This window comes from Peromyscus californicus, unplaced genomic scaffold (genome assembly GCF_007827085.1).
Source record: "Peromyscus californicus insignis strain IS unplaced genomic scaffold, ASM782708v3 Scaffold_5__1_contigs__length_169319896, whole genome shotgun sequence".
NCBI classification, from domain to species: domain Eukaryota; kingdom Metazoa; phylum Chordata; class Mammalia; order Rodentia; family Cricetidae; genus Peromyscus; species Peromyscus californicus.
This window is the reverse complement of record NW_026294573.1, coordinates 100169654-100190274: the sequence shown is the minus strand read 5'-3', so window position 1 is coordinate 100190274 and position 20621 is coordinate 100169654. Positions and strand designations below refer to the sequence as shown.

The 20621-nt window shown below is 50.0% G+C and overlaps 1 protein-coding gene across 2 annotated transcripts in view; it reads left to right on the top strand.

The window, feature by feature from the left end:
• Col15a1 (collagen type XV alpha 1 chain) overlaps window positions 1–20621 on the top strand; it is a 108023-nt gene that overhangs the window by 48780 nt on the left and 38622 nt on the right. For both annotated transcript variants that reach the window (XM_052716772.1, XM_052716771.1), the window contains exons 7-14: window positions 78–178; window positions 1649–1783; window positions 2828–2980; window positions 4753–5016; window positions 5424–5552; window positions 12187–12279; window positions 13323–13448; window positions 13913–13975. In XM_052716772.1, coding sequence (XP_052572732.1) covers window positions 78–178; window positions 1649–1783; window positions 2828–2980; window positions 4753–5016; window positions 5424–5552; window positions 12187–12279; window positions 13323–13448; window positions 13913–13975 — 1064 coding nt within the window. The remainder of the gene's footprint in view (window positions 1–77; window positions 179–1648; window positions 1784–2827; window positions 2981–4752; window positions 5017–5423; window positions 5553–12186; window positions 12280–13322; window positions 13449–13912; window positions 13976–20621) is intronic.

The window sequence follows — 20621 nt, the reverse complement described above, 5'->3', positions numbered from 1 at the left end:
CTAGGTAAAGAGTGACCTCATTCTCTTCCAAGACTGTAAAACATAGTTGTTGATATCACAATTTTTGCTTCCTGTAGGGTCTGGTGAGATTCTGAATGACACACTGGAGGTCCATGCTGTGGATGGGGACGCCAGTGGTTCAGGGGATGGGGCCTTGTTGAATGTCACTGATGGTCAGGTGAGTGAGTGGCAAATTTGATATGATGGCCTAATAGGGGACTCGTTTGCTTATTTCAGTTTGATGATGACTGGAGCACCAAGGGGTTTTAGTTGAATGTCATCAGGACTGATGGCCCCATGGTACAGAGGAAGCACAGTGGTCAAGCTTCAGGGGCACACCAGCATAGGTGGAGGAGAATCAACCCCAGCTTGTCTTCACCCATGCTTGATGATGAATACTGGGTCTTCACGGTGGTGACCATCTTGCGCTGGATCCTTATGAAGAATACAGTCCCCTCAGGACAGAACATTGTTAACTGTGGGTGTGTCCACACTGTCCTTAGCAGTTATCTTTCGTATCTACAAGGCCAGTTTGAGAAATGCTTGATCTAGTAGGGTCACAACTTCTCAACTCTGGAGTTTGTGCACAAGTGTAAAGACCTGAGTTTGCATCCATAGCACACCCATGTAAAAGCTAGGTGCAGTGATGAGTGTCTGCAACCCCAGTGTGGATGGCAGGGGGACAGAGAAGAGGATCCTAGGAGCTTGGTAGTCATTCAGCCTAGCTGAAATGGCAAGCTCCAGACTTAGTGAGAGACCCTGTCTCAAAAAAATAAGATGGAGAGCCATGGGAGAAGACAGCCAATATTGATCTCTGGTCTCCATAGACTCATGCGTGTGTGAATCCACCAATGTACATGTGCATCCATACTCACCACAACACACACACACACACACACACACACACACACACACACACACACACACACGAAACCCTAGAAAAACAAAAATAAACAAGCCCTCCCACCCCACTTTGTGAAATAGGGTCTCACCATGTAACTCTGGCTGGTCTGAAACTCACGATGTAGATCAGGCTAACTTTAAACTCACAGAAATCTGTCTCCCTGTGCCTCCTGAGTGTTGGAGTTAAGATGCGCATTGTGATTTTTGGCAAATATGTCTCTTTTTATGACACCTGCAGCCACAGCTGCTCTAGTTCCCCATTTGTTGTGGGACTTTATAGAAATCTTTTCATTGCCCAGAGGAAACTCAATTACAAAGAAAGAGAGAAAGGCATGTTAGGCTGGAGTGGGCTGAGGAGGACAGAGTGCTGCCTGCATCTGGCTGAAGCCTCCTGGAGAACAATGCCATCATCCTTATGTCCAGATGGGTGCACAGGAGTGGCCACAGGAGATCTGGACTAGACAGAATGTCCAGAGCTGGAGCCAGCTGACTCAGGAGGCAATGACCATGTGAGACTTCGATGCCTCAGAGATGTTCCCTGTCTCCTGGCTTTTGCAAGTCTGGGACTGGTCTGAGACTGGGGTGAAGTCACAAATATGGAGGTGCCTAAGGTCAAGAAACTGCAGAAATGTCAGATGCCAGGGTGCATGTAGTGACCCAGAAGCTCAGTTCTCTCCAGCCATAGGCTTGTTGATCAGAGCTAAGGGACCAGTGGCAGGGTCTCTCACCGTGTCCTTGTTTCTAGGTGTTATCAGCAACAGCAACTGGGGAGGTCAAGGTGCCTGTCACCGCTACCCTGGAAGCAGAGATTGGCAGTGTGCCTACTGGGAGCCCCACCCTAGCCGTGTCCACCCAGAACGCCAGGGAAGTGGGCACTCCAGTGAGTAGTTTGTGCACACATTTCACTTCTTCTGCTCGAGGTTCTCCTAGGTAGAAGTGGATACTAGCCTCCTGTCTACAAATGCAGAGCGGCAGCACCATGGGGCGAGTCCAGGTGGACATGAGCAGATGGCTGCAGGAGTGTTCTCTCATTGAGAGAGGTTTGCAGAGAGCTATGCCACCCAGGCACTGATCCCACTTGCCAGGGCTGAAGGTCCCTGGGATAGGCTGAGTTCCCAAGACACAGTAGTCAAGGGACAGAGGACTCCCAAAGCACTCTGGGAGTGACCTTGCAGGTCAGAGGGGCAGAAGGTGAAGGCTGGGAGTTTGAGAAAATTAGCCAAGCAGATGGGACAGATAGATGTTACAGGTGGGAGCCAGAGGAGCAAAGGTCCAGCGACCACACAGGAACTGAAGAAGTACAGGGTGTCTGTGGGGTCAGCAGCGGCCCCTGGTGTCAGCTGTAGGCTGAAGATGAGAAGATGGAGAGACCCAGAGCATGGAGGCTTCTGCTGGGTTGCTTGACAGCATCTAGTGAAGTGGCAGCCACTGAAGCATAGGAGAGGACCAACAAGATCTTAGGGGGACTAGAATTCTAGAATGATCACCCTGGCTTCTAAGTGGAGAAAGGATGAAGGAAGCAGGCCTGGGTACATGGATGGGGACAGCAGGAGAATCCAGGTCCAGATGAGCAGGGGTGGCCATGAGCATGTCAGATCTTTTCCAAAGTTCCCGTGAGTGAGGGGCTAAAAAGCATCCTTTGATTTTGTAAGCATGATTCTGAGTGACGCTGGAGAGGGCGATTTTAAATGTGGGAGGTACTGGACTAAGGGAGCAGGAGGCAGGAAACAATCAGGTGATTGGCAGCTGTAGAGCAGTGGGGGCAGAGACAAAGGGCAGGTTTAGATGTGGCAGCGCTTTGAAGGAGAGGGAGGCACAGAACACAGGTACAAGAGGGGCCTTGGCTGTCTGTCCCCTAAAGCCACAGACATGGATCAAAATGGTGGTCCACTAACCTGGACCTTTGGGATTTCTTTCCATTCAGGATCCAGAGAATGAAGAAAATCTAGCAACAGCAGCCTCAGGAGATGGCGAGGTGCCCACCAGCACTGCTGGGGATGCAGAGGCTGGCACCATGCCTACTGCAGGGCCAACCCTATCCATGCTTACCCAGAAGCCAAGAGAAGAGGCCACTCTGGTAAGGAGTCTGAAGAGTGAGAACAGGCTTCCCAGCCTTACGCTCGCTCGGCAAGCCCAGATGCCCTGGCTGGGGTGCGGGGAGCACCTCTGAGCAGTGCTAGTTCAGAGCTGTGGTCAGAGGAGTAGGGAGGAGTCTCAGGGCTGTGTGCAGAGTCTTCCACCAGCAGAGGTCAGGGGCCAGGGGCGTGCGTGTGACCTGCGTGTGACCTGCGTGTGAGGGAAGAGGTGCTGGTTTTGTTGTGGGCTGTCAGGGGAAGGGAAGCAGGGTGCACCAGGCAGGCCTGACAGGATAGAGGGCAAGGTCGAGCTGCCTGCTGTGTAGAGAAGGCTGGACACATACACCAAACTGGACATTGACTGGCCTGTCCCTGTGTATCCCATAAAGGTAATTTACCTATCAGATTCAAACCTGCCTCCTCATGGCCACTCCTGGGTCCCCACTTCGTGTGCATGGGACAGTCCCATCCTAGCTGCCTCGTGCAGAATTATCTTCCTTCTTCCTTCTGTCCCACATCCCATGGGAATGGAGTCCTGTTGCTTTTCTACCTAAATCTGTAACTCGGCAGCGTAGGCCCTGAACAGCCTCCTTCCCCAGCCAGCACGGCTCACACCTCTCTGCGGCCTCTCTCCGGTGACTGTTCCCCCTCTTCTGGGATGCTTTGCTGACCTTGACCTACTGACCCAGCTCCCTTGAGAAACCGAGCAGGGTCCGGTCACTGGCCTTCTTGGCTGCACCTGGGGCCACTGTGTTCCTGACCCGAGCTGCAGCTTCCTACCTCAAGTTCCTCTGAGTTTCCTCTTGCCCTGCGGTCTTCCCACACTCCTCCTCTCTACAGAGAGCCTTCCCTCTCCTCTTCCTTCACCTTCTTGCTTGTCAGAGTCAGCCCAGTACCGCTGCTTCCCCAGGAAGGCGCTGGCATGGGCTCTGAAGGCTCCTGGGCCTTGTCCTTGGGAGACCTTGTGCTAGTTGTATTGGTAAAAAGCTCCATCCCTAGCACATGCCTGGCTCCCTAGCAGATCATGAGCCTGGTGGGGACAGGGCTGAGCGGATCTGCTTCGATCAAGGGGCAGGTGCTGAGATTTGCTGAGTGAATGCATGAAGGCAGCAGGGTCCACCAAGGTCAACAACCCACCCCCGAGCTCCTCCACATGCTCTCCGTCTGTCTGTCTGTAAGATACTGTTGCAGGCTGCCTTGTGGTCTGCCCTTGTGTCCACACAGGCTAGTGACAGAATTCTCCAGGCCACCGGACTGTCACACAGATGAGTTCAAAGAACAAAGTGTCTCCTTTTCCTTCCCTTTCCTCTTTTTGTTCCCTTTTCTTCTTAAAGACAAAGCATGTGTCACAGCAGGAGAAAAGCAGGGACCAGACTCCGGTTCTAGCAAGTCTCAGCACAGTAGAAGCCGGAGGTCGGCTAGCAGAATGGTATGGAAATAGGAGGGCTGCCTGCAGGGGTGATGAGCTACCCATGACCGGGATTATGCAAACTAAGCCCAGATATGAACTGAGTACTGGGCAGAGATGGGCAGCTAGGTGGATTCCAGAGGTGGGCTCATGATGCCCAGGAAGGTGTCTTCTGCCTCTGAGCCGCAGTGAGCCCCTGAGGCCTGGACACTCGGTTACAGTCCTGCCTTGATGCGTACAGGGCAGGATTCAAAGGAGCTGCTGAGAGCTGATGGTCCCAGGGGTTTCCTTTCTGTAGCATGTGCACAGCCGCCCGAAGAAAGGGTGGGGATCACAGGGCACAGTCTCATGGCAGTTCTATTCCAGGGTCCAAACGGTGAAGAATGGCTAACCCCAGCTGTGTCCAAAGTGCCCCTCGGTGCTTTTGAGGAAGAGGAAGCCAGCGGGACTGCCCCCGACAGCCTGGATGCCTTCACACCCACAGTGGTCCTTGAGCAAGCCAGCGGGGCCCCTACAGACATCCAGAATGCTCTCACACCTACAGTGGTCCTTGAACAAGCCAGCGAGGCCCCTACAGACATCCAGAATGTTCTCACACCCACAGTGGCCCCTGAGCAAGTGTTTACTTCTGTAAGTCCCAGCTAGCATCCTTTCTGACTCGTGGGGGACAGAAAGGTCAGCGTTCTGAGCCAGGACCCATTAAGGCCCTCTGCAGAGGCACACACAGCTTGAGCTCTGTTGTGAGACCTTGGGAAAACTACAACAGGGAACGGGGAAGATAGACAATGACAGAAGGAGCCAGGTGTTGGTGTTTGTCCCAGTCGGCTACCTCCTAGCTCTGACTAAGAACTTTGCTAGAGATCAGTGTTCCAAAGATGGGAGGGGTTTCCAGCAGTCACTCCTGTGACTGAGCTGGGTGTGAGGATGCTGGTAGGTAAGTAAATGTTTTGACACTGGACTGTCATTTTGGACTGTCATCACAGAAATGACACCCCCAATCCTGCCACAATGACCCCTCTTGTTGGTCTCCTTTGCAGGCACCTGCTGATGGAGAAGACTTGGTGGCTGCCACAGAGGATGCTGAAGAGGAGGGGTCTGGCCGCACACCCCCCAGTGGGCCTCCACTCCCCACACCTACAGTGATTCTCGAGAGGCAGGTCACTCTGGTAAGTGTCCTGGGAGTTTGATAGCTGGCAGATCTTTCAGCGTGGAGAAGGCCATCCTGATCTTCTCAGGGTCGGCTCTCAACTTGGTTTGTAAAGATGGTATTGAGGGCCTTTGGCCTGAGAAGCCCCAAGAGACTACAGTTTGGGTAGGAAAAGGCAAAAAAAAAATAGAGAGAGAGACCTTTCTTAGGTCTCCAGTTGCTTTTGTAATTGCATCAAGATTAACAATGTCCTAGAGAATAAACACTGAGTGTAGGGCTCAGCAGGGTCTGTGGAGACATGGAGCATGAACGGTGTGTGGACCTGCCAGGGCCTCCCAGCTGAGGGTCTGAGGCTGTGGGCTGCTACTCCTAACCTTCAGGCTGACTTCTGGTCTGCACAGGACAGTTGGAGAGTCAGTTGAGAAGATGTTCAGACCATCTATGCACACACGTGCGGTCGCCAGCTTAGGGGTGGTCCCTTGTCTTAGAGAAGCAGGCAACTCAGAAATCAGGCCTGTGTGAATCAGGAAGTGAACTGCTCTTCAGGGTGAAGGTGTTTCTCAAGGATAACCTCCTACAGATGACCACCTCAGTGTGCCAGTCCCTAGAGTGACACTCTGAAAGCCATGATTCAAGGTTTAGCCATGTGACCCCTAAGCCGCAACACTCCAGTGGCCTGCGCTAAGGGGCTCAGAAGTCAGGAGAGCCCTCTGAGACTCCCGAGTGGCCCTTGCCCAAGAGCGTCTTCCAGTGGCTGGCTGGTTCCCAAGCAGCTTCCCTTCATTGTGGTTAGAGTTGCCCTTGACTCCTGTAGGATGAGTGATCTCCATTCTAGGTGAGAGCAATGGGTTGTGATGAGATGGGGGACCTGCCAGTTGTTGCATCTGAGAGGCAGGGCAGGGGTCAACCTGAGCCCTCTGGCCTCCACGGCTCCTCCTGTGAATTGTTACCCTCTTACATCTTCATATCCAAGAGCATGATGCAAGAAAAGACCCTGAGCCTGACAGAGAGGCAGGAAGCCAAGGACCACTTCCGGAGATGCCCTGTTGTGAGGGCTCCAGTCTCCCCATTGTTGTTCACAAAGGAAGAAGAAGAGTGAGGGTTCTGAGTTCAAACCCCAGTGTACATTAGACACAGTCAGGTGGCTCAAAGCCCATAGGGCCAGAGCCTACTGATATCCTAGTGAGTGAGACTTGGGCCGGCACTCCCCAGAGGTCTGTCCTCAAGGCGGCTAGCACTGAGAGCCACCAGCTGCCCAAGACACCCCAGCTCAACAAGCATCGTGATTCCCTAAGATGGTCCCCTGCCCCTCGGCTCCTTTTGCCACAGTCTGTGCAAGGTCCACACTGCTCCCTGGGATGCCACACCAGGCACAGGCAGAGCCTGCTCTTTGCTGAAACTGTTCTTATTGAAAATCTAGAAACTGCACCAAGGGGCTCAGAATGGCATAGCTGCCTCCCATAATCACCAACTTGAGCCGATCTGTCTTAGCTCTTCTCCCTCCTACAACCTTGTGGAAGGATGGAGAAGCCTGGAACATTGCTGGAAACCCCTAAGCATCATGTCAGTTAACTTGTAAATAGTTGGCGGTACATCGCCAGTAGATGAATTTGGGACTTTGGGGTTGTTTGTTTTGGTTTTTATGAAAATCACGATATCATCGTCCACCTAACAAATCAGTAGCCTCTCCATACTCTCTGATACTCGGGTTGACTTTTTAATGCCTCTTGCCAGTTAGTTTGACTCTGAATCGTCAGTCTGTACGCTACATGTCGATACTGTATAAACTGTTGACATGACTGCTGCATGGTATGGTGAAGGGGAAGGTTTTTATTGTAGATATGAAAGAGAGAGAGAGAGAGAGAAGCTAGAGGCATCTGGAAGAGTCAGAGCAGAAAGAGAAAGAAGGAGACTGAATATGGCCAGCAGACTGGATCTGGCCAGGGCCAGGGGATAGAGAATAGAAACGACATAGAAAGAGGAGCATGAGGAGAGAGAGAGAGAGAGAGAGAGAGAGAGAGAGAGAACATACAAAGAATAGTAGGGTTCTAAGGAGAACGGGTAGCTGGGGGGAGGGAAGCCCATGAACTGGGGAGGGGGGAAGCCCATGAACTGGAGGGGGTTTAGGATAGGGAAGGAAGTGAGAAGGGCTAGGAGGCTAGCATGGACTTTGAAATGTATAACAGATGCATGTGATACTGAGGGAGCCTGGAGGCCAGCATGGGCTTTGATATACTAAGAGGCACCACAGGAAACCATATGACCCTTCTGCCCAAAGTAAGGGAAATGACTCTGTTTGTCAGAGGAGAATCAACCTCACAAGTTCCTCAGGGATGCTGGCTCTTATCTCACCACCAGAAGTCCTCCTGTAGTCCAGGTTGAGCCCATTACTGGATATTTGAGCTGCCTTTTGGAGTCTAGGGAACTGGAGTCTCCTTTGGACCTAACAGATACATCTCTCAAGTGTCTTTTTGTCTCTGTATCCCACCTTATTTTTCTATTTGGTGTTTTGGAGAAACTGAGCCAATCACCCTTGTATCCTTGAGTTTTCTGTTCTGAGAAGTCAGGCTGGTGGGGCCAGTCTGGGGTGGGGGTGGGGTGGGGTGTGTGTGCTTATTGCTTCTGGGAAACTCTGTTCACATATATTAGCTACCCTAAAATTAACAACCAGCAGTTAACCACCACACAATTGCAAGGAATTTGTTTCTAAGAATCTTCCTCAATGGAGATAACCTGATATGTAACAAAGGGTTTTGTTTACTAGCATGGTAATCTTAATATCTGCCATAACAGAGGGAACGAGGTATGATTTAATTAGTCAACAAAAGGAGACCAATTAAAGTCTATTCAAATAATGGAATGTTAGATGTTATTAAAATTATTCTTATTTGTATTCTTATTTGTATTGGGGAAATGCTTACTGTACCATGTTAAGTGGAAGAAGGTGGTTATAAACTTGAGTGTGTTGTGTGGTCTTAACTATTAGGAAATACATACTCTAGAAGGAAGCGCCCTCCCTAAATGTTAGCAGGGTTGCTTCACAGTGGTGGGACTGTGGGTGTTGTTAGGTATTTCGTGCATTTTGTTGCTTTTTGCTATGAGGCTTATAGCTTTTGCAGTAGTTTGTTTTATAGTGGTGTTTGTTCTGTGTTTGTAGAGCTAGAGGTTAAACATAAATAATTGTACATGATAAGCCAGCTTTTACCACTGAGCTATATTCCTAGCCCTTATGACAGAATTTTTAAAAACTTAATTAATTTATTTATGGGGGCGGGGTGGGGGGAGTAGCATGCGCACGCACATGCGTGCAGGCCAGAATTGGGCATCAAGTGTCCTCTATCGCTCTTCAGCCTCTCTCTGAACCCGAGGCCCCCCATATTCTCAACTAGACTTGAAGCCGACAAGCCCTGTCAACTCTCCAGTCTCCACTGCATACTCCAAACTAGTTATGGGCATGCAAGGGATGCCCAGATTGTTAGTGGGTTCTGGGAACCGAACTCCGATCTGTGATTATGCAGCACCCAGTCTTATCTGCTGAGACATCCTCTAACCCCAGAGTCTTTCGTAAACCTCTAAGAAGAGTGGAGGGTTAAGGAGGAGGAGGGAGGGAAAGGGAGAGTGGGGAGAGAAGAAGGAGACACAGGAGGACGATACTCAGGAGGAGGGGTAGGTAAACAAACAGGTGGACACAGCGCAGCATCCCGCCATGCAGGTCACTGCCAAGGTCACTGTCAAGCGCCTGGGTTGAGCACAGCTGTGAACAGAAATTGACGCCCCAGTTCCTGTGTTGAGAGCTTAAAATCACAGTCAGGACAGTCAAGAGAGCACCCGCCTGGAATATTCCCAGAATCCTTTTGAATTGCAAAGGCAATACAGTTTAGGGAGTACAAGGCAAGCCCGACTCTGCTGTTCATCGGCAACCAATTTCTTCACATCTCCCTGTCTCCTACAACTGCAAAGCCTGAGGAACACAAGCATGGTTCCTACCTCTTGATTTGTTGTGAGAGTCAATGAGTTGTGGAAAACTTTGCCTAAACATACCACACTTGCTCAATAAATTAGCTATATGCAGTTATTCATCACATGAGGTTCAGAGCGGGTTAAGACACTGCTCACGGTCACATAGTTCCTGGAGGGATGAGAGCATGGTCTTCAGATTTTGTGCCTTAAGTTTTTGTGCTGTTTACAGCCAAGCCACCATCTTCAGACATGACTCACAAGTTGGTCAGCAAAACCCACCCATGTTCAAAATCAAGTCATTCCATTGGCTGAGTCCTTTGTCCACTACAGGCCTCAGTTTCCCTATCTGTTATGGAAGGTCCTTCTGAGTCACATGCCATTCCCTCTTGGGAAGGAGTTGATGAGGAAGATCTCCCACGGACCCCAGGGTTGGTCTCTTAGCAGCTGGAGGATCTCAGGAGAGCTGGTGTGATGATAGGGGATACTTGTGGAGCGGTAGCCAGGATGAAGGGGTGTTTAGACAAACACTGCCTGAGGTCCATCAGTACAGAGGTAACAGCTTGACTTCCGGAAGAACTGCTCAGGCAATCTATTCTCACATCAGGGTGACCCCAAATGTGATTCCCCGGGCTCTCGCTCTCACCACGGGTGACAATTTGGCTGCTCCTCTCCATCTCCACTCTGGTCCCGAGCCTCTGCTTTTGGCTCTCCGGAGAGCAAGCCCTGGGAAAGCCAGTGGCCTATGGGTGAGGTTTCCCTCTTGCTCTCCACCTCTGCCACTTCAGGGAACTTCAGAGGCAGCAGGGCTCCGAGGGTGCAGGGAGCCCTAAGAAAAAACCTCACAACCCCCACATTGTGGGAGGGTTCACTGTTGATGTCCCTCTCCATTCTCCTTAGGTTTGGCTCAGTCATTCTTCACCATATTTATCAGGGCAGCCATTTCTCCGGAGGCTTTTGACAGCTGATATCTTATAGGCTCACTTTTCTCCTTCTTCCCTCCTCCCTCCTTCCATTCCTCCTCCCCTCACCCCCTGTTCCCACATGGACACTGTTGGCATCTAAAGGCATTTCCTAAACACCAGTTATGCCAGGCTGTGGGACTGAGAGTGTTGTCTGGAGAAGCCCATGGTTTCAGGAAGGCAGATCTGGGAGGAGTCAAGACCCAGAGAGGCTTCAGGGGTGGACAGAATGAGCAGTAAACTGGTTGCAGATGCCAAGCCTCTGGTAGACTTGCCTCAGGGAACCCTGGGCAACATCAGGGTCTATGCAATTGTGTGTGCATGCTCAGCTTACCCTACCATATCCCCTCTCTTACCAGTGTGAGGCAGGAACAAAGGACCACTGAGCCCTGAGAACCAGGGAAACGCTGGTGGCAGGGGTCAGGGTGACAGGCTATGCCTTGGGCCATTCTTATAAGAGAAAATGCCTTTCTTCAGTTGGGTTCAGAGCTTAAAGGTGAGCAATTTTGTCTACAAAGAAGGGGACATTGGGAGGAGACACCTCATTGATCCTGTGGGTCTCTCTAGGATGGTGCTGTGGGGGAGGGGACTTTCTGGACTCCCAGACTTTATAGTTCCTTTCAGTCAGACCTCAGGCTTCCACTGTTCTGGAGCCCTGCAGGCTCACTTACATCATTATGTTCCCTGGACCCTAAGGGACCAAGAAGGATATCTCCACTAGACCCTGGCTCGAGACCTGCTCGTTTCCCTGCCTGGGCTTCCTATCTCTAGGAATGACACCCATTTATCTGGTCACCAGGAAACAAACCATGAATGAATGTGCTCAAGGGATCCTCCCTGCTTCCCATCTAGGCCATCCCAAGTTCCCTGAGTTCAGCTGTGCGGTACTCCCTCCTCCATCAGATGAAAGCAACAGTCTCTAATGGGAATCCTTACCTCCGCTACCACCTCTGTCTCATAAACTGTTCTGTTACTGTGAGGAAACACCACGGCAACTTATAAAAGAAGGCATTTAGTTGGATGCTCACTTACATTTTCAGAGGGGTAGTCTATTATCATTATGGCGAGAAGCATGGTGGCAGGCAGGCATGGTGTTGGAGAAGAAGGTAACAGCTTACATCTGATCCTCAAATTACAGGCCAAGAGAGATTGAGACTGGAGTGGCATGGGCTTTTGAAATCTCAAAGCCAACCCTCAGTGACACATCTCCTCCAACAAAGCCATACCTCCTAATCCTTCCCAAACAGTTCCACTAATTGGGGACCAAGCATTCAGCATATGAGCCTGTGGAGAACATTCTCATTCAAACTGCGCTGGTTCCCTCTTATAGCCACAGGACAGTGACTTTCCTGCTACTAGCTCTAACTTGCAACCTCCATCCTCCTGGGAGCTCTGGGCGGGGCACGGCATATGCATATTTAATGATCAAATAAAGCCATATCCAAGCCCTCACCTTCAGTATGGTTTCACACGGGAGGCCACCTAGGGACTAAGGTGTTCCCTGGAGAGGAAACAGAAGGAATTGGAAGGGTACTGAGACCAGGTCACCTGCAGGCCGAATGATGGGGCAGCTGAGGCGGGACTCCAGCTGGGAAGGGGGTGTAGAGGTGAGACCAGAAAGGAAGTTGGCCACAGACATTTTAAGGCTATAGAACATGGGAGCACTTGAGGTGGCATGGCTGTCTATGGAGACTGGTACCTGAATCCACTTGTGGGCATTTCTTTCTTTTTCAGGTAGGAGTGGAGGCCGAGGGCTCTGGCCCTGTTTGGCCCTTGGATGTGGGCTCAGGCTCTGGAGACATTGTGGGCAATGAGGATCTGTTGAGAGTGAGTATGAGGGGGTGCTAGGGGCTGGTGTTGGGGACCCAGGAGGGCAGGTTGTGGGGTGAGGCAAACAATGAAAGTGGACTGGCCCCTTGGGGACTGTTTCCTGGAGTCTGTGGGGGATCATCATACATTTACTTTTTACTCATGTTAGCCAAGGGTGAGTCTGGATTTGCATTGAGATCTTTCTCTTCTCCACCCTACCCTCCTCCTTTCCCTGGAAGCTGCTCTTGTCTCCGTCACAGCAAATTTGTTCATTGGCCTTCGCCTCCACCCAGGGCTTCCACACTCCTCTTTATCTGTGAAAGAATTGGTCCTTTCTCTGTTTGGATAGCATTTCACACTCAGTTTCCAGTGTGAAATCCTCCCTGGCCCCCAGTCTGCTCTTGGCCCATTTTTGGTGCCTGTGACACGTCTGGCCTGCCCAAGGAGGGGCTCTACTGGTCCTCTCTAAATTGCCCACAAGGGAGTGTGGCTAGTTCTAGATCCGTCTTTGAGCCCTCCAGCTCTTCCCCTGAGCCCCTGTACTGCCCTAGATTGATGTTCCACTTAGCTGCCCCTGCCCATTACCAGGGCTGGAAAGGCCCTGGCGCTCAGTGGCGTGAAAGCCCAGTGGATCTACCAGGAACAGTCTGGGCTAGTGAGATCTGACAGCCAGCAGGAGGCTGAGGAAACAAGTCCACTTTGGAAAGTGTTTCGGGACGAGGTCAAACACAGGCTGCTTGGCTGACCTTACAGTCAATTAGAAAGCAGAATTAACCAGGGCTCCCCTGGGATTCCAGCTAATTGGTTCTTTATCGTATACACCATTTGGGAGAAAGCCTGGTGTGATCTGCTTGGAAAACCTTACATTCAAATGCCAGCTCCCTGCTTTTCAACGGTGTGTGTATGAGTCTTTGAGTCATGTTGTCCCATTGAGCCTCAGTTCTCCCTGTGCAAGGTGAGAACCCCAATTTTCTTACAGGATTGGAAAAAAGGTAAAAAAAAAAAAAAAAGCATGCTTGGTATATTCATGCTCCCTCATTGCTTCCAACACTGTCTTTCAGGGTCCTCCGGGCCCCCCAGGCCCACCCGGATCACCTGGGATTCCAGGAAAACCAGGAACTGATGTTTTCATGGGACCCCCTGGCTCTCCGGGAGAGGATGGACCCACAGGAGAGCCAGGACCTCCGGTGAGCAACTGAAGCCTCCTCCTTCACCCTGTGATCATGGGGCTTCCTTTCACATACAGATTACAGACCCCACACTACCCAAGGCTGGGGACCAAAATCTTCCCCATCTGAGTCATTGCTGAGACTCCATGGAAGGACAGCCAAGAACATGCTGTACACACTGCTTTCCTGATTTACATGGGGGTTGGGGTGCAGGCTCATGCAGGCTTTGGAACCTGCCACAGGATACCAGAGCTAGGCCTGCTGTGGGAAAGCCTTGGAGACCATCTGGTCCTATCTCGCTCCTGATGTCCTCCTCCTCCGAGGAGATGTGACTCAGACAGAGGATGCTTGTCTCGGGGCACAAGCAGCTAACCCTGTGCTCCCCGGTCTCAAGTTCCCTCAACCTTCCCTCTTTCCTAGGTAGGGTTTTGTGTGGTTTTTAGCAGAGATGCTGTGAGCTGATTGTCACTGATGTTCTCCAGGGCCCCGAGGGACAGCCTGGACTTGATGGAGCCTCTGGCAAGCCTGGGATGAAAGGAGAGAAGGTATGGGGACAGTGTGAGTTCCAGCGCCGGGAGCCAGCCTGGCGCTCTCTGAGCCCTAGCCTGAGGTCGTCTTCTCCGTTATTCTCTTTGGTCGTCTCTGTGGGATATCCTACCCCTGGGTTCACAGTTCTCTCGTCTGTTTCTCTTTCCCACTCCTGCGTGCCTTAGCATCCGTGAAGGGTGGTGCCACCATCTCCCCTGGTCTTGTCTTTCCTGGCTCCCTCTTCTCCTTTTTCCTTCCCTGTCACCACTGGCTAGTTATCAAGAGTGACTTCCATACCTGTGACCTTCCTGTGCATCCTGACCAGACGTTCATCTCTTCTGCCTACCCTGTAGCAATAGGACCCTCATTGATGTCCTCTCCACCCATAGTCACCCCCCGACCTGTGCCTGTCCACCTTCATGTCGCAGGCACTCACTGGCTCCTGGGAAAATGCCTGTGGCACTCTGCTGGGCAAAGCTATGGTGCCCTTCTTGGTTAGCACCAGCTGTCTCCGTAGCACATGGCCCGCTGCTCATTGGTACATCTCTGAGTGACAGGCCAGTTGCTGCATGCTCCTCTCTGGCAGCTTCTAAGCCTCTGAATATGGTATCAGCCTTGTCTGGAATGCCACTTCTTTGTGTCATCAAGGCTCAGTTCAGATACAGTGACCCTCCTTTATCCTAAGGGTTATGTTGCAAGACACACACACACACACACACACACACACACACACACACACACACACACACACACACATATATATATATATATATATATATATATATATATATATACACTGTTATTTTCCTTGTACATACATACATACTCATTTAATTTTTAAATTCAAGCATAGTAAAAAAATAACTGCAGTAACTAATGATATAATAGAATATTCATAACAATATAACAAAATCGCTAGCATCACTACTCTTCACTTTGGAGCCATTATTAAATAAAATAAAGGCTAATGAATGGGAGAATAATACTGTACTTGATCTGATAACCAAGATGGCAGCTAAATTACTTATGGGTGGGTAGTATATAAATGTGGACATGCTAGACCAAGGAATTACATACATCCTAGGTAGGATAGAGCAGAAAGTTGTAAGGTTTCATTATGCTGTTCAAAATGGTGTGTTGTAATCTAAACCCGTGAAATAGCTCGTTTCTGGAATTTTCCATTTAATAATTTCAGCCTATGGCTAACCGGAAAACTGAAACCACAGAGAGTGGAACTGTGGATAAGGTGAGGAGGATACTGAATGTCTTCCTCCTCACTCTTTCATTTGGGCTGGGTATTTTGTTTGGGGTTTGTTGAGACAGGGTCATGCTACACGTAGCCAGGCTTTGCCTCAAACTCAAGATCCCACTGCCGAACATTTAGTGCTAGGATTATAGATGTTCCATCATGCCTGACTTCTCTCAACTCTTCCAGCACCCTTCCTTCTTCCTCTTTCTGTGACACAGAGAACCTTCTTAGCCAGCAACACAGGAGATGCTAGCCTGCCTGTGTACCCTGCATCCTATCCTGCCATAGAGCGGGAATAGCCTTCCAACCTAGCACAGGCCTCTATTAGCCTTTTATGAATAAGTGAACTATTGTTCAAAACACCATTTTAAGCTACCATGTCTAGTGAGCCTGCCTTCAGTCTTTCTTGGCAGGTCTGTCTTTCTACTGTCCATGCTGGTGCTCTTGGGAGAAGGCAATTCCTGCCCTTGCAGCCTTCCCAGCCAGAATGAAAACGAGTCTCTTCCTGCAAAGAGAGATAATAAATAAAAACAAGTCACTTTGCACTAGTGATGTGCTAATAGGGTGAACCAGGGTTCAAGGAACCCACTGGATAGGAGGTCGGGCCTGTGCATCACCTCTATGAACATGTTTGAAATACTTCCTGCCAGGACACCATGGCCGCTGAATCAAATTCCGGTTTCCCTCAGCTTAACGGAAAGAGTAACCTGATTTTTGTTGCAAATGAATTTCTCAGAAAAAGAAACAACTGTGAAATTTTAGGAAACTTATCTTATACAAACCAACAGTTTCATAAGAAATCTAGGTCTGCAGGAAGCAGCACCAACCCACACTTACCTTGCCAGCACCTCCGAAACAGCGGCTGAACCTCCCACACTGTCTGCCTGAAGACACCCATGTGCTGCTGCAGCTGCTCCTGTGGCCTGCTGCTGGCTCATAGAGCAGCAGGCCAGAGGAGGAGCGACGCCGCCCTGGATAACTGCTGGACCTCAGCTTTGCCGGCTTAGCCCTGGGATTTGTTAAGAGGCCCAGGGTTGTGCTGGTACCTGGCCTGCTTTGGGTTAAGCCAAAGCAGGTTCTAAAAGGACTTGCACATTTGCATTTGGAGGGTTGAAGGGAACCAGACAGTCGGAAATGAGTGTCTTGGGCCTTTATGAGAGTTGGGTCCAGCGATACGTTTACTGACTTCTGCCAGTGTCTCTCTTTGACCCGCACAGCTTCATTGATAAGGCCTAGGCAGCACCTACCTTGGCTGGATAGACCGAGCTGTAGGAAATCTTTTCTCATACTATGAGCCAGGCACACAGAACAGCCAGGGCAATTATCAAAACAATTGTGTGTGTGTGTGTGTGTGTGTGTGTGTGTATGTGTGTGTGTGTGTGTGTTCTTGTGGTTGTGAGACAGGGTCTCATGCAGCACGGGTTGACCTCAAACTCTATAAGAGCTGAGGATGACCTTGAACTCTAGTACTGCTGTCTCTCCCTCCCAAATGCTGGAACTACCATGCCTAGCTCAAAGTGAGGTTCCCCTCCCCCTATACATAGTTAATAAGACTGGATTTACTTGTCTGGGAAATTTGATACACTTATATATAAAACCATCCTTATCAAACATGAACCTGTCATCAAAGAGTGGATGATCATTAAGAATGTACTGGTAGATTATTTATGATGTTTAGTATAAATAGAAGTATCTTTTATTTTCCCCACATTAAGTTGAACTGACATCTTTATCCTAGGATGAAAGAGGTGGAAGTGGCCTATTTTCCCAGCTGCAAAACACATCTGGTAAGGAAGTTGAGGAGCTTACTAGAGAGCAGGGTCCTCAGATACTGCTCCGTTATACACTGCAGCTTCTGCGTTCAGCTTTGCAGTGACTGAGGACATAGTCCTCAGGATCCAGGGCATTCATGTTATTCCTCAGCCTTGGAAGGTTCTGAGGCACCCACACAGGAGAGAGCCTGTACTCTGAAGTTTTCTCAACTACCCAGAATTGCTGGAGAACCTTGAGCTACCTAGAACTGTCTTTGAGTAATCTCACTGGGCTTGAAATTTCACTGTAGATCCAGCTTCTATCTTTCTGTAAGTTAGAAGAGAAATTTGATGACATCATTGCCACTGTCTCTTTCTCTTAGCAATCCCAATCTGCTTTGGAACGTAATTCATGTAATAACATCAGGGTACCCTTGAAGACTCTGAGCATCAAGCTGCTTTTGCCCAGAATCCAGAAACCAGCTGTGTTTGAAGTCCAGCACATCACAATATTGGCTTGGCTTCTCATCTTTCCTCTTTCATTATCAGCTGGCTTTGGCACAACGTTTGCATGACAGGCTTCCATAAAACCAAAGAGACTGCAGTCTGTAGGGGCTACTGAGCTGAAATTATCGTTAATACTAACCCCATGAGCAAACTCAGCAGATAACACTGAAAAAAGAAAAAAAAGGTCACGTTGTATCTGCTAGTTTCTTCTTTGTTTCTGTATATTATTAAGGACATCTCATAAGGCCCTTGATAATTCAGTTTATCACCAGCCAAAATTTCCAATGAATTGTGTTAGCCTTCTTGTTGCTGCGACAAAACACCTGATAAAAAGTGGAAGATTTGCTTTGGCTTTCAGGTTTAGAGATTCAGTTCATTGTTGTGGGGGGTCTGTGGTGGAGCAGGGATCAGAGGCTCAGGCCGTCATGGTGGAAGCCCATGGTGGAGCAGGGGTCAGAGGCTCAGGCTGTCACATGGGAGTCCAGAGATAGGGCAGTGCAGAGCAGCTCATGTTGGCCAGAACACAGAGTGCATGCCTGAGCTAGGAGCTCTCATTTTTCCACTCCTGTGCCATCTGAACTCCCTGTCTATGGGACATGCCACTCAGACTCAAGGTGGGTCCCCATCCTTATTTAATCCTCTCTGGAAACACCATTACAGACACGCCCAGATGTGTCGTTTGCTGATCTCGACAGGCTCAGGCCAATCAAGCCGACAGTCAAGATTTATCAGCACAAGTTCTAAACTACGGGCCAGGCACAGTAGTGTACACCTTTAATCCTGGTGCTGTGGAGGAAGAAGCAGGAGGATCTCTAAGAGTGGGAGGCTAGCCTGGTCTGCATAGTGAGTTCCAGGCCAGCCAGGCCAGCTTAGTAAGACCTTGTCTCAAAGGTCAAAAAATTTTTTTTAATTCTAAGCTGTGATCTCGTGACACGGAACACTGTTGTGACTCATTCTGCTGTAGGAATGAGTCTCTACAATTTCCCACTCATAACCACACGACTCTACTAGTTGGAATTCCAAGGAAGTGCCTAGACTCGAGGCACACAAATCCCTTCCAGCTAAGGAGTGACATGTGCTACTGCCTCATTTTGGAAGTGAAGTTTATTTCCTGAACTCTTTATCAGATTCTCAGTTTTCACCCTACTCACTCATGAAAGTCCTAATAGATTAGACCCTGCCATCCCCTGGCTAATCTGCTCGTGTTCCAAACTACTGGCCCCCATACCTGTGAGCCCATGGACTGGACCTAAGTCCTACATTTTCAGCATGTTCAAGCTGCCTAGGATAATCAGAGAGAAAGATCAGGGACTAAGATGCCTTCTAGAACTTCCTCTCGATCTGCTACAAGATGCATTTGGCTTAAACAAACTTGGGAAAGCAATGGGAAACAATGGAGCTTTCCATTTCATGATAATAACTCTCTTGAATGGAATCAGTTGGAAGCACAGCTGAATGCTTTCAGAGATGGGGCAACTTTTTTTTATTAAGAATTTTTTTATTCATTTTTGCATACCAAACACAGATCCCCCTCTCTTACTTCCTCCCACCCCCAGCCTCTCCCCCCCTCACCTGCCACAACCCATCCCCCATTCCCTCCATTGGCAAGGTAAGGCCTCCCATGGCAAGTCAGCAGAGCCTGGTACATTCAGTTGAGGTAGTTCCAAGTCTCTCCCCTGCATCAAGGCTGTGCAAGGTGTCCCACCATAGGCACTGGGCTCCGAAAAGCCACCTCATGCACCAGGGATGGATCCTGATCCTACTTCCAGGGTCCCCTTAAGCAGACTAAGCTACACAATTGTCTCACTTATGCAGAGGGCCTAGTCCAGTCCCATGGAGGCTCCACAGCTGTTAGTCTAGAGTTCATGAGTTCCCACTAGCTTTGTTTGGTTGTTATCTGTAAGTTTCCCCATCGTGATCTTGATACCCCTTGCTCATAGAATCCCTCTTCTCTCTCTTCGACTGGACTCCTGGAGCTTGGCCTTGTGCTTGGCTGTAGATCTCTGCATCTGCTTCCATCAGTTACTGGATTAAGGCTCTATGATGACAATTAGGTTATTCACTGATCTGATTACTAGACTTAGGCCCATTCAGGCACCCTCTCCACTATTGCTAGTAGTCTAGGCTGGGGTCATCCTTGTGGATTCCTGGGAACTTCCTAGCACCAGATGGGGCAACTTTAGGTGTGGTTCACAAGAGCCCTGCTGGTGGTTTGATGTGTGGCTGGAAGTAGATACTTCTCTTAAGGAGGGGCTGAAGCAGGCAGGATGCAATGTGTAACTAATTGCTCATGCTCAAGAGGAACAGAATTAAGAAACTGCAGCCTCCACGTTTAGCAGCTGAAGAGAAACTCAGTAACTTGAGACACATTTGTACCCCAGGTAGCAAGAAGGTCCCACTCAATTGCTCAATTTGCCTGTGTTGGCCACTGGGGTGGGGTGGGGTGATGGTTCTGGCCATGACTACTTCCTCTGCTTAGTGTTCCATTTCCTTCTGCCTCCCCAGAGAGCCAGGTCATCCCTGGTGGCTCCCGGGCTAGGGCAGGCACTGGAGGATCTGCTGGGCTGCCTAGGACCCACTACAGAAGGTTCTGAGTGTACAATTTGGAGTGCTCCAGCATGCTCTTCCTGCCCTGGGAGCCTGGTGCCTCCTACGGCAGGCCTAACTGTCACTTGCACTGGCCCCATCATTAGCCCAAAGACTGAGCAGGGTCTCCCAACCAAGGAGCTGGTGCTGAGATGTGGGGCCTTGTCCTGCATGCCCCACACATACCAAGCACTGGTCTTCATCCAGCACTGCTGGACCACCCTCACCAGCAGAATCCTGAGCCTCACACAGGGAGCCCCTGGGGGCTGAGCAGAGAGCCCGGAAAGAGAGGGAGGATGGCTGCCTGTGGGACTATGGGTGGCTTGTCTTTGCGCCGAGCTCTCCGGGGATGCTCTCACTTCAGCTGTTTATCTGAAGAACTTTGTTGAGGCTCATCTCCAGTTAGTGTTCCCAGAGCCAGCTGGAAGGAATCTGAAAATTATTCAGTTCCTGGCTTCCTACCTGTGTCTTGGCCGAGCCACTGGACAAGGAAGTGTGCTGGGCTCAGACGGGAGGACAGAGAAGTTCTGCCTTCGGCAGCCTTTTGAGTGAATGTGTAGTTATAAAAGC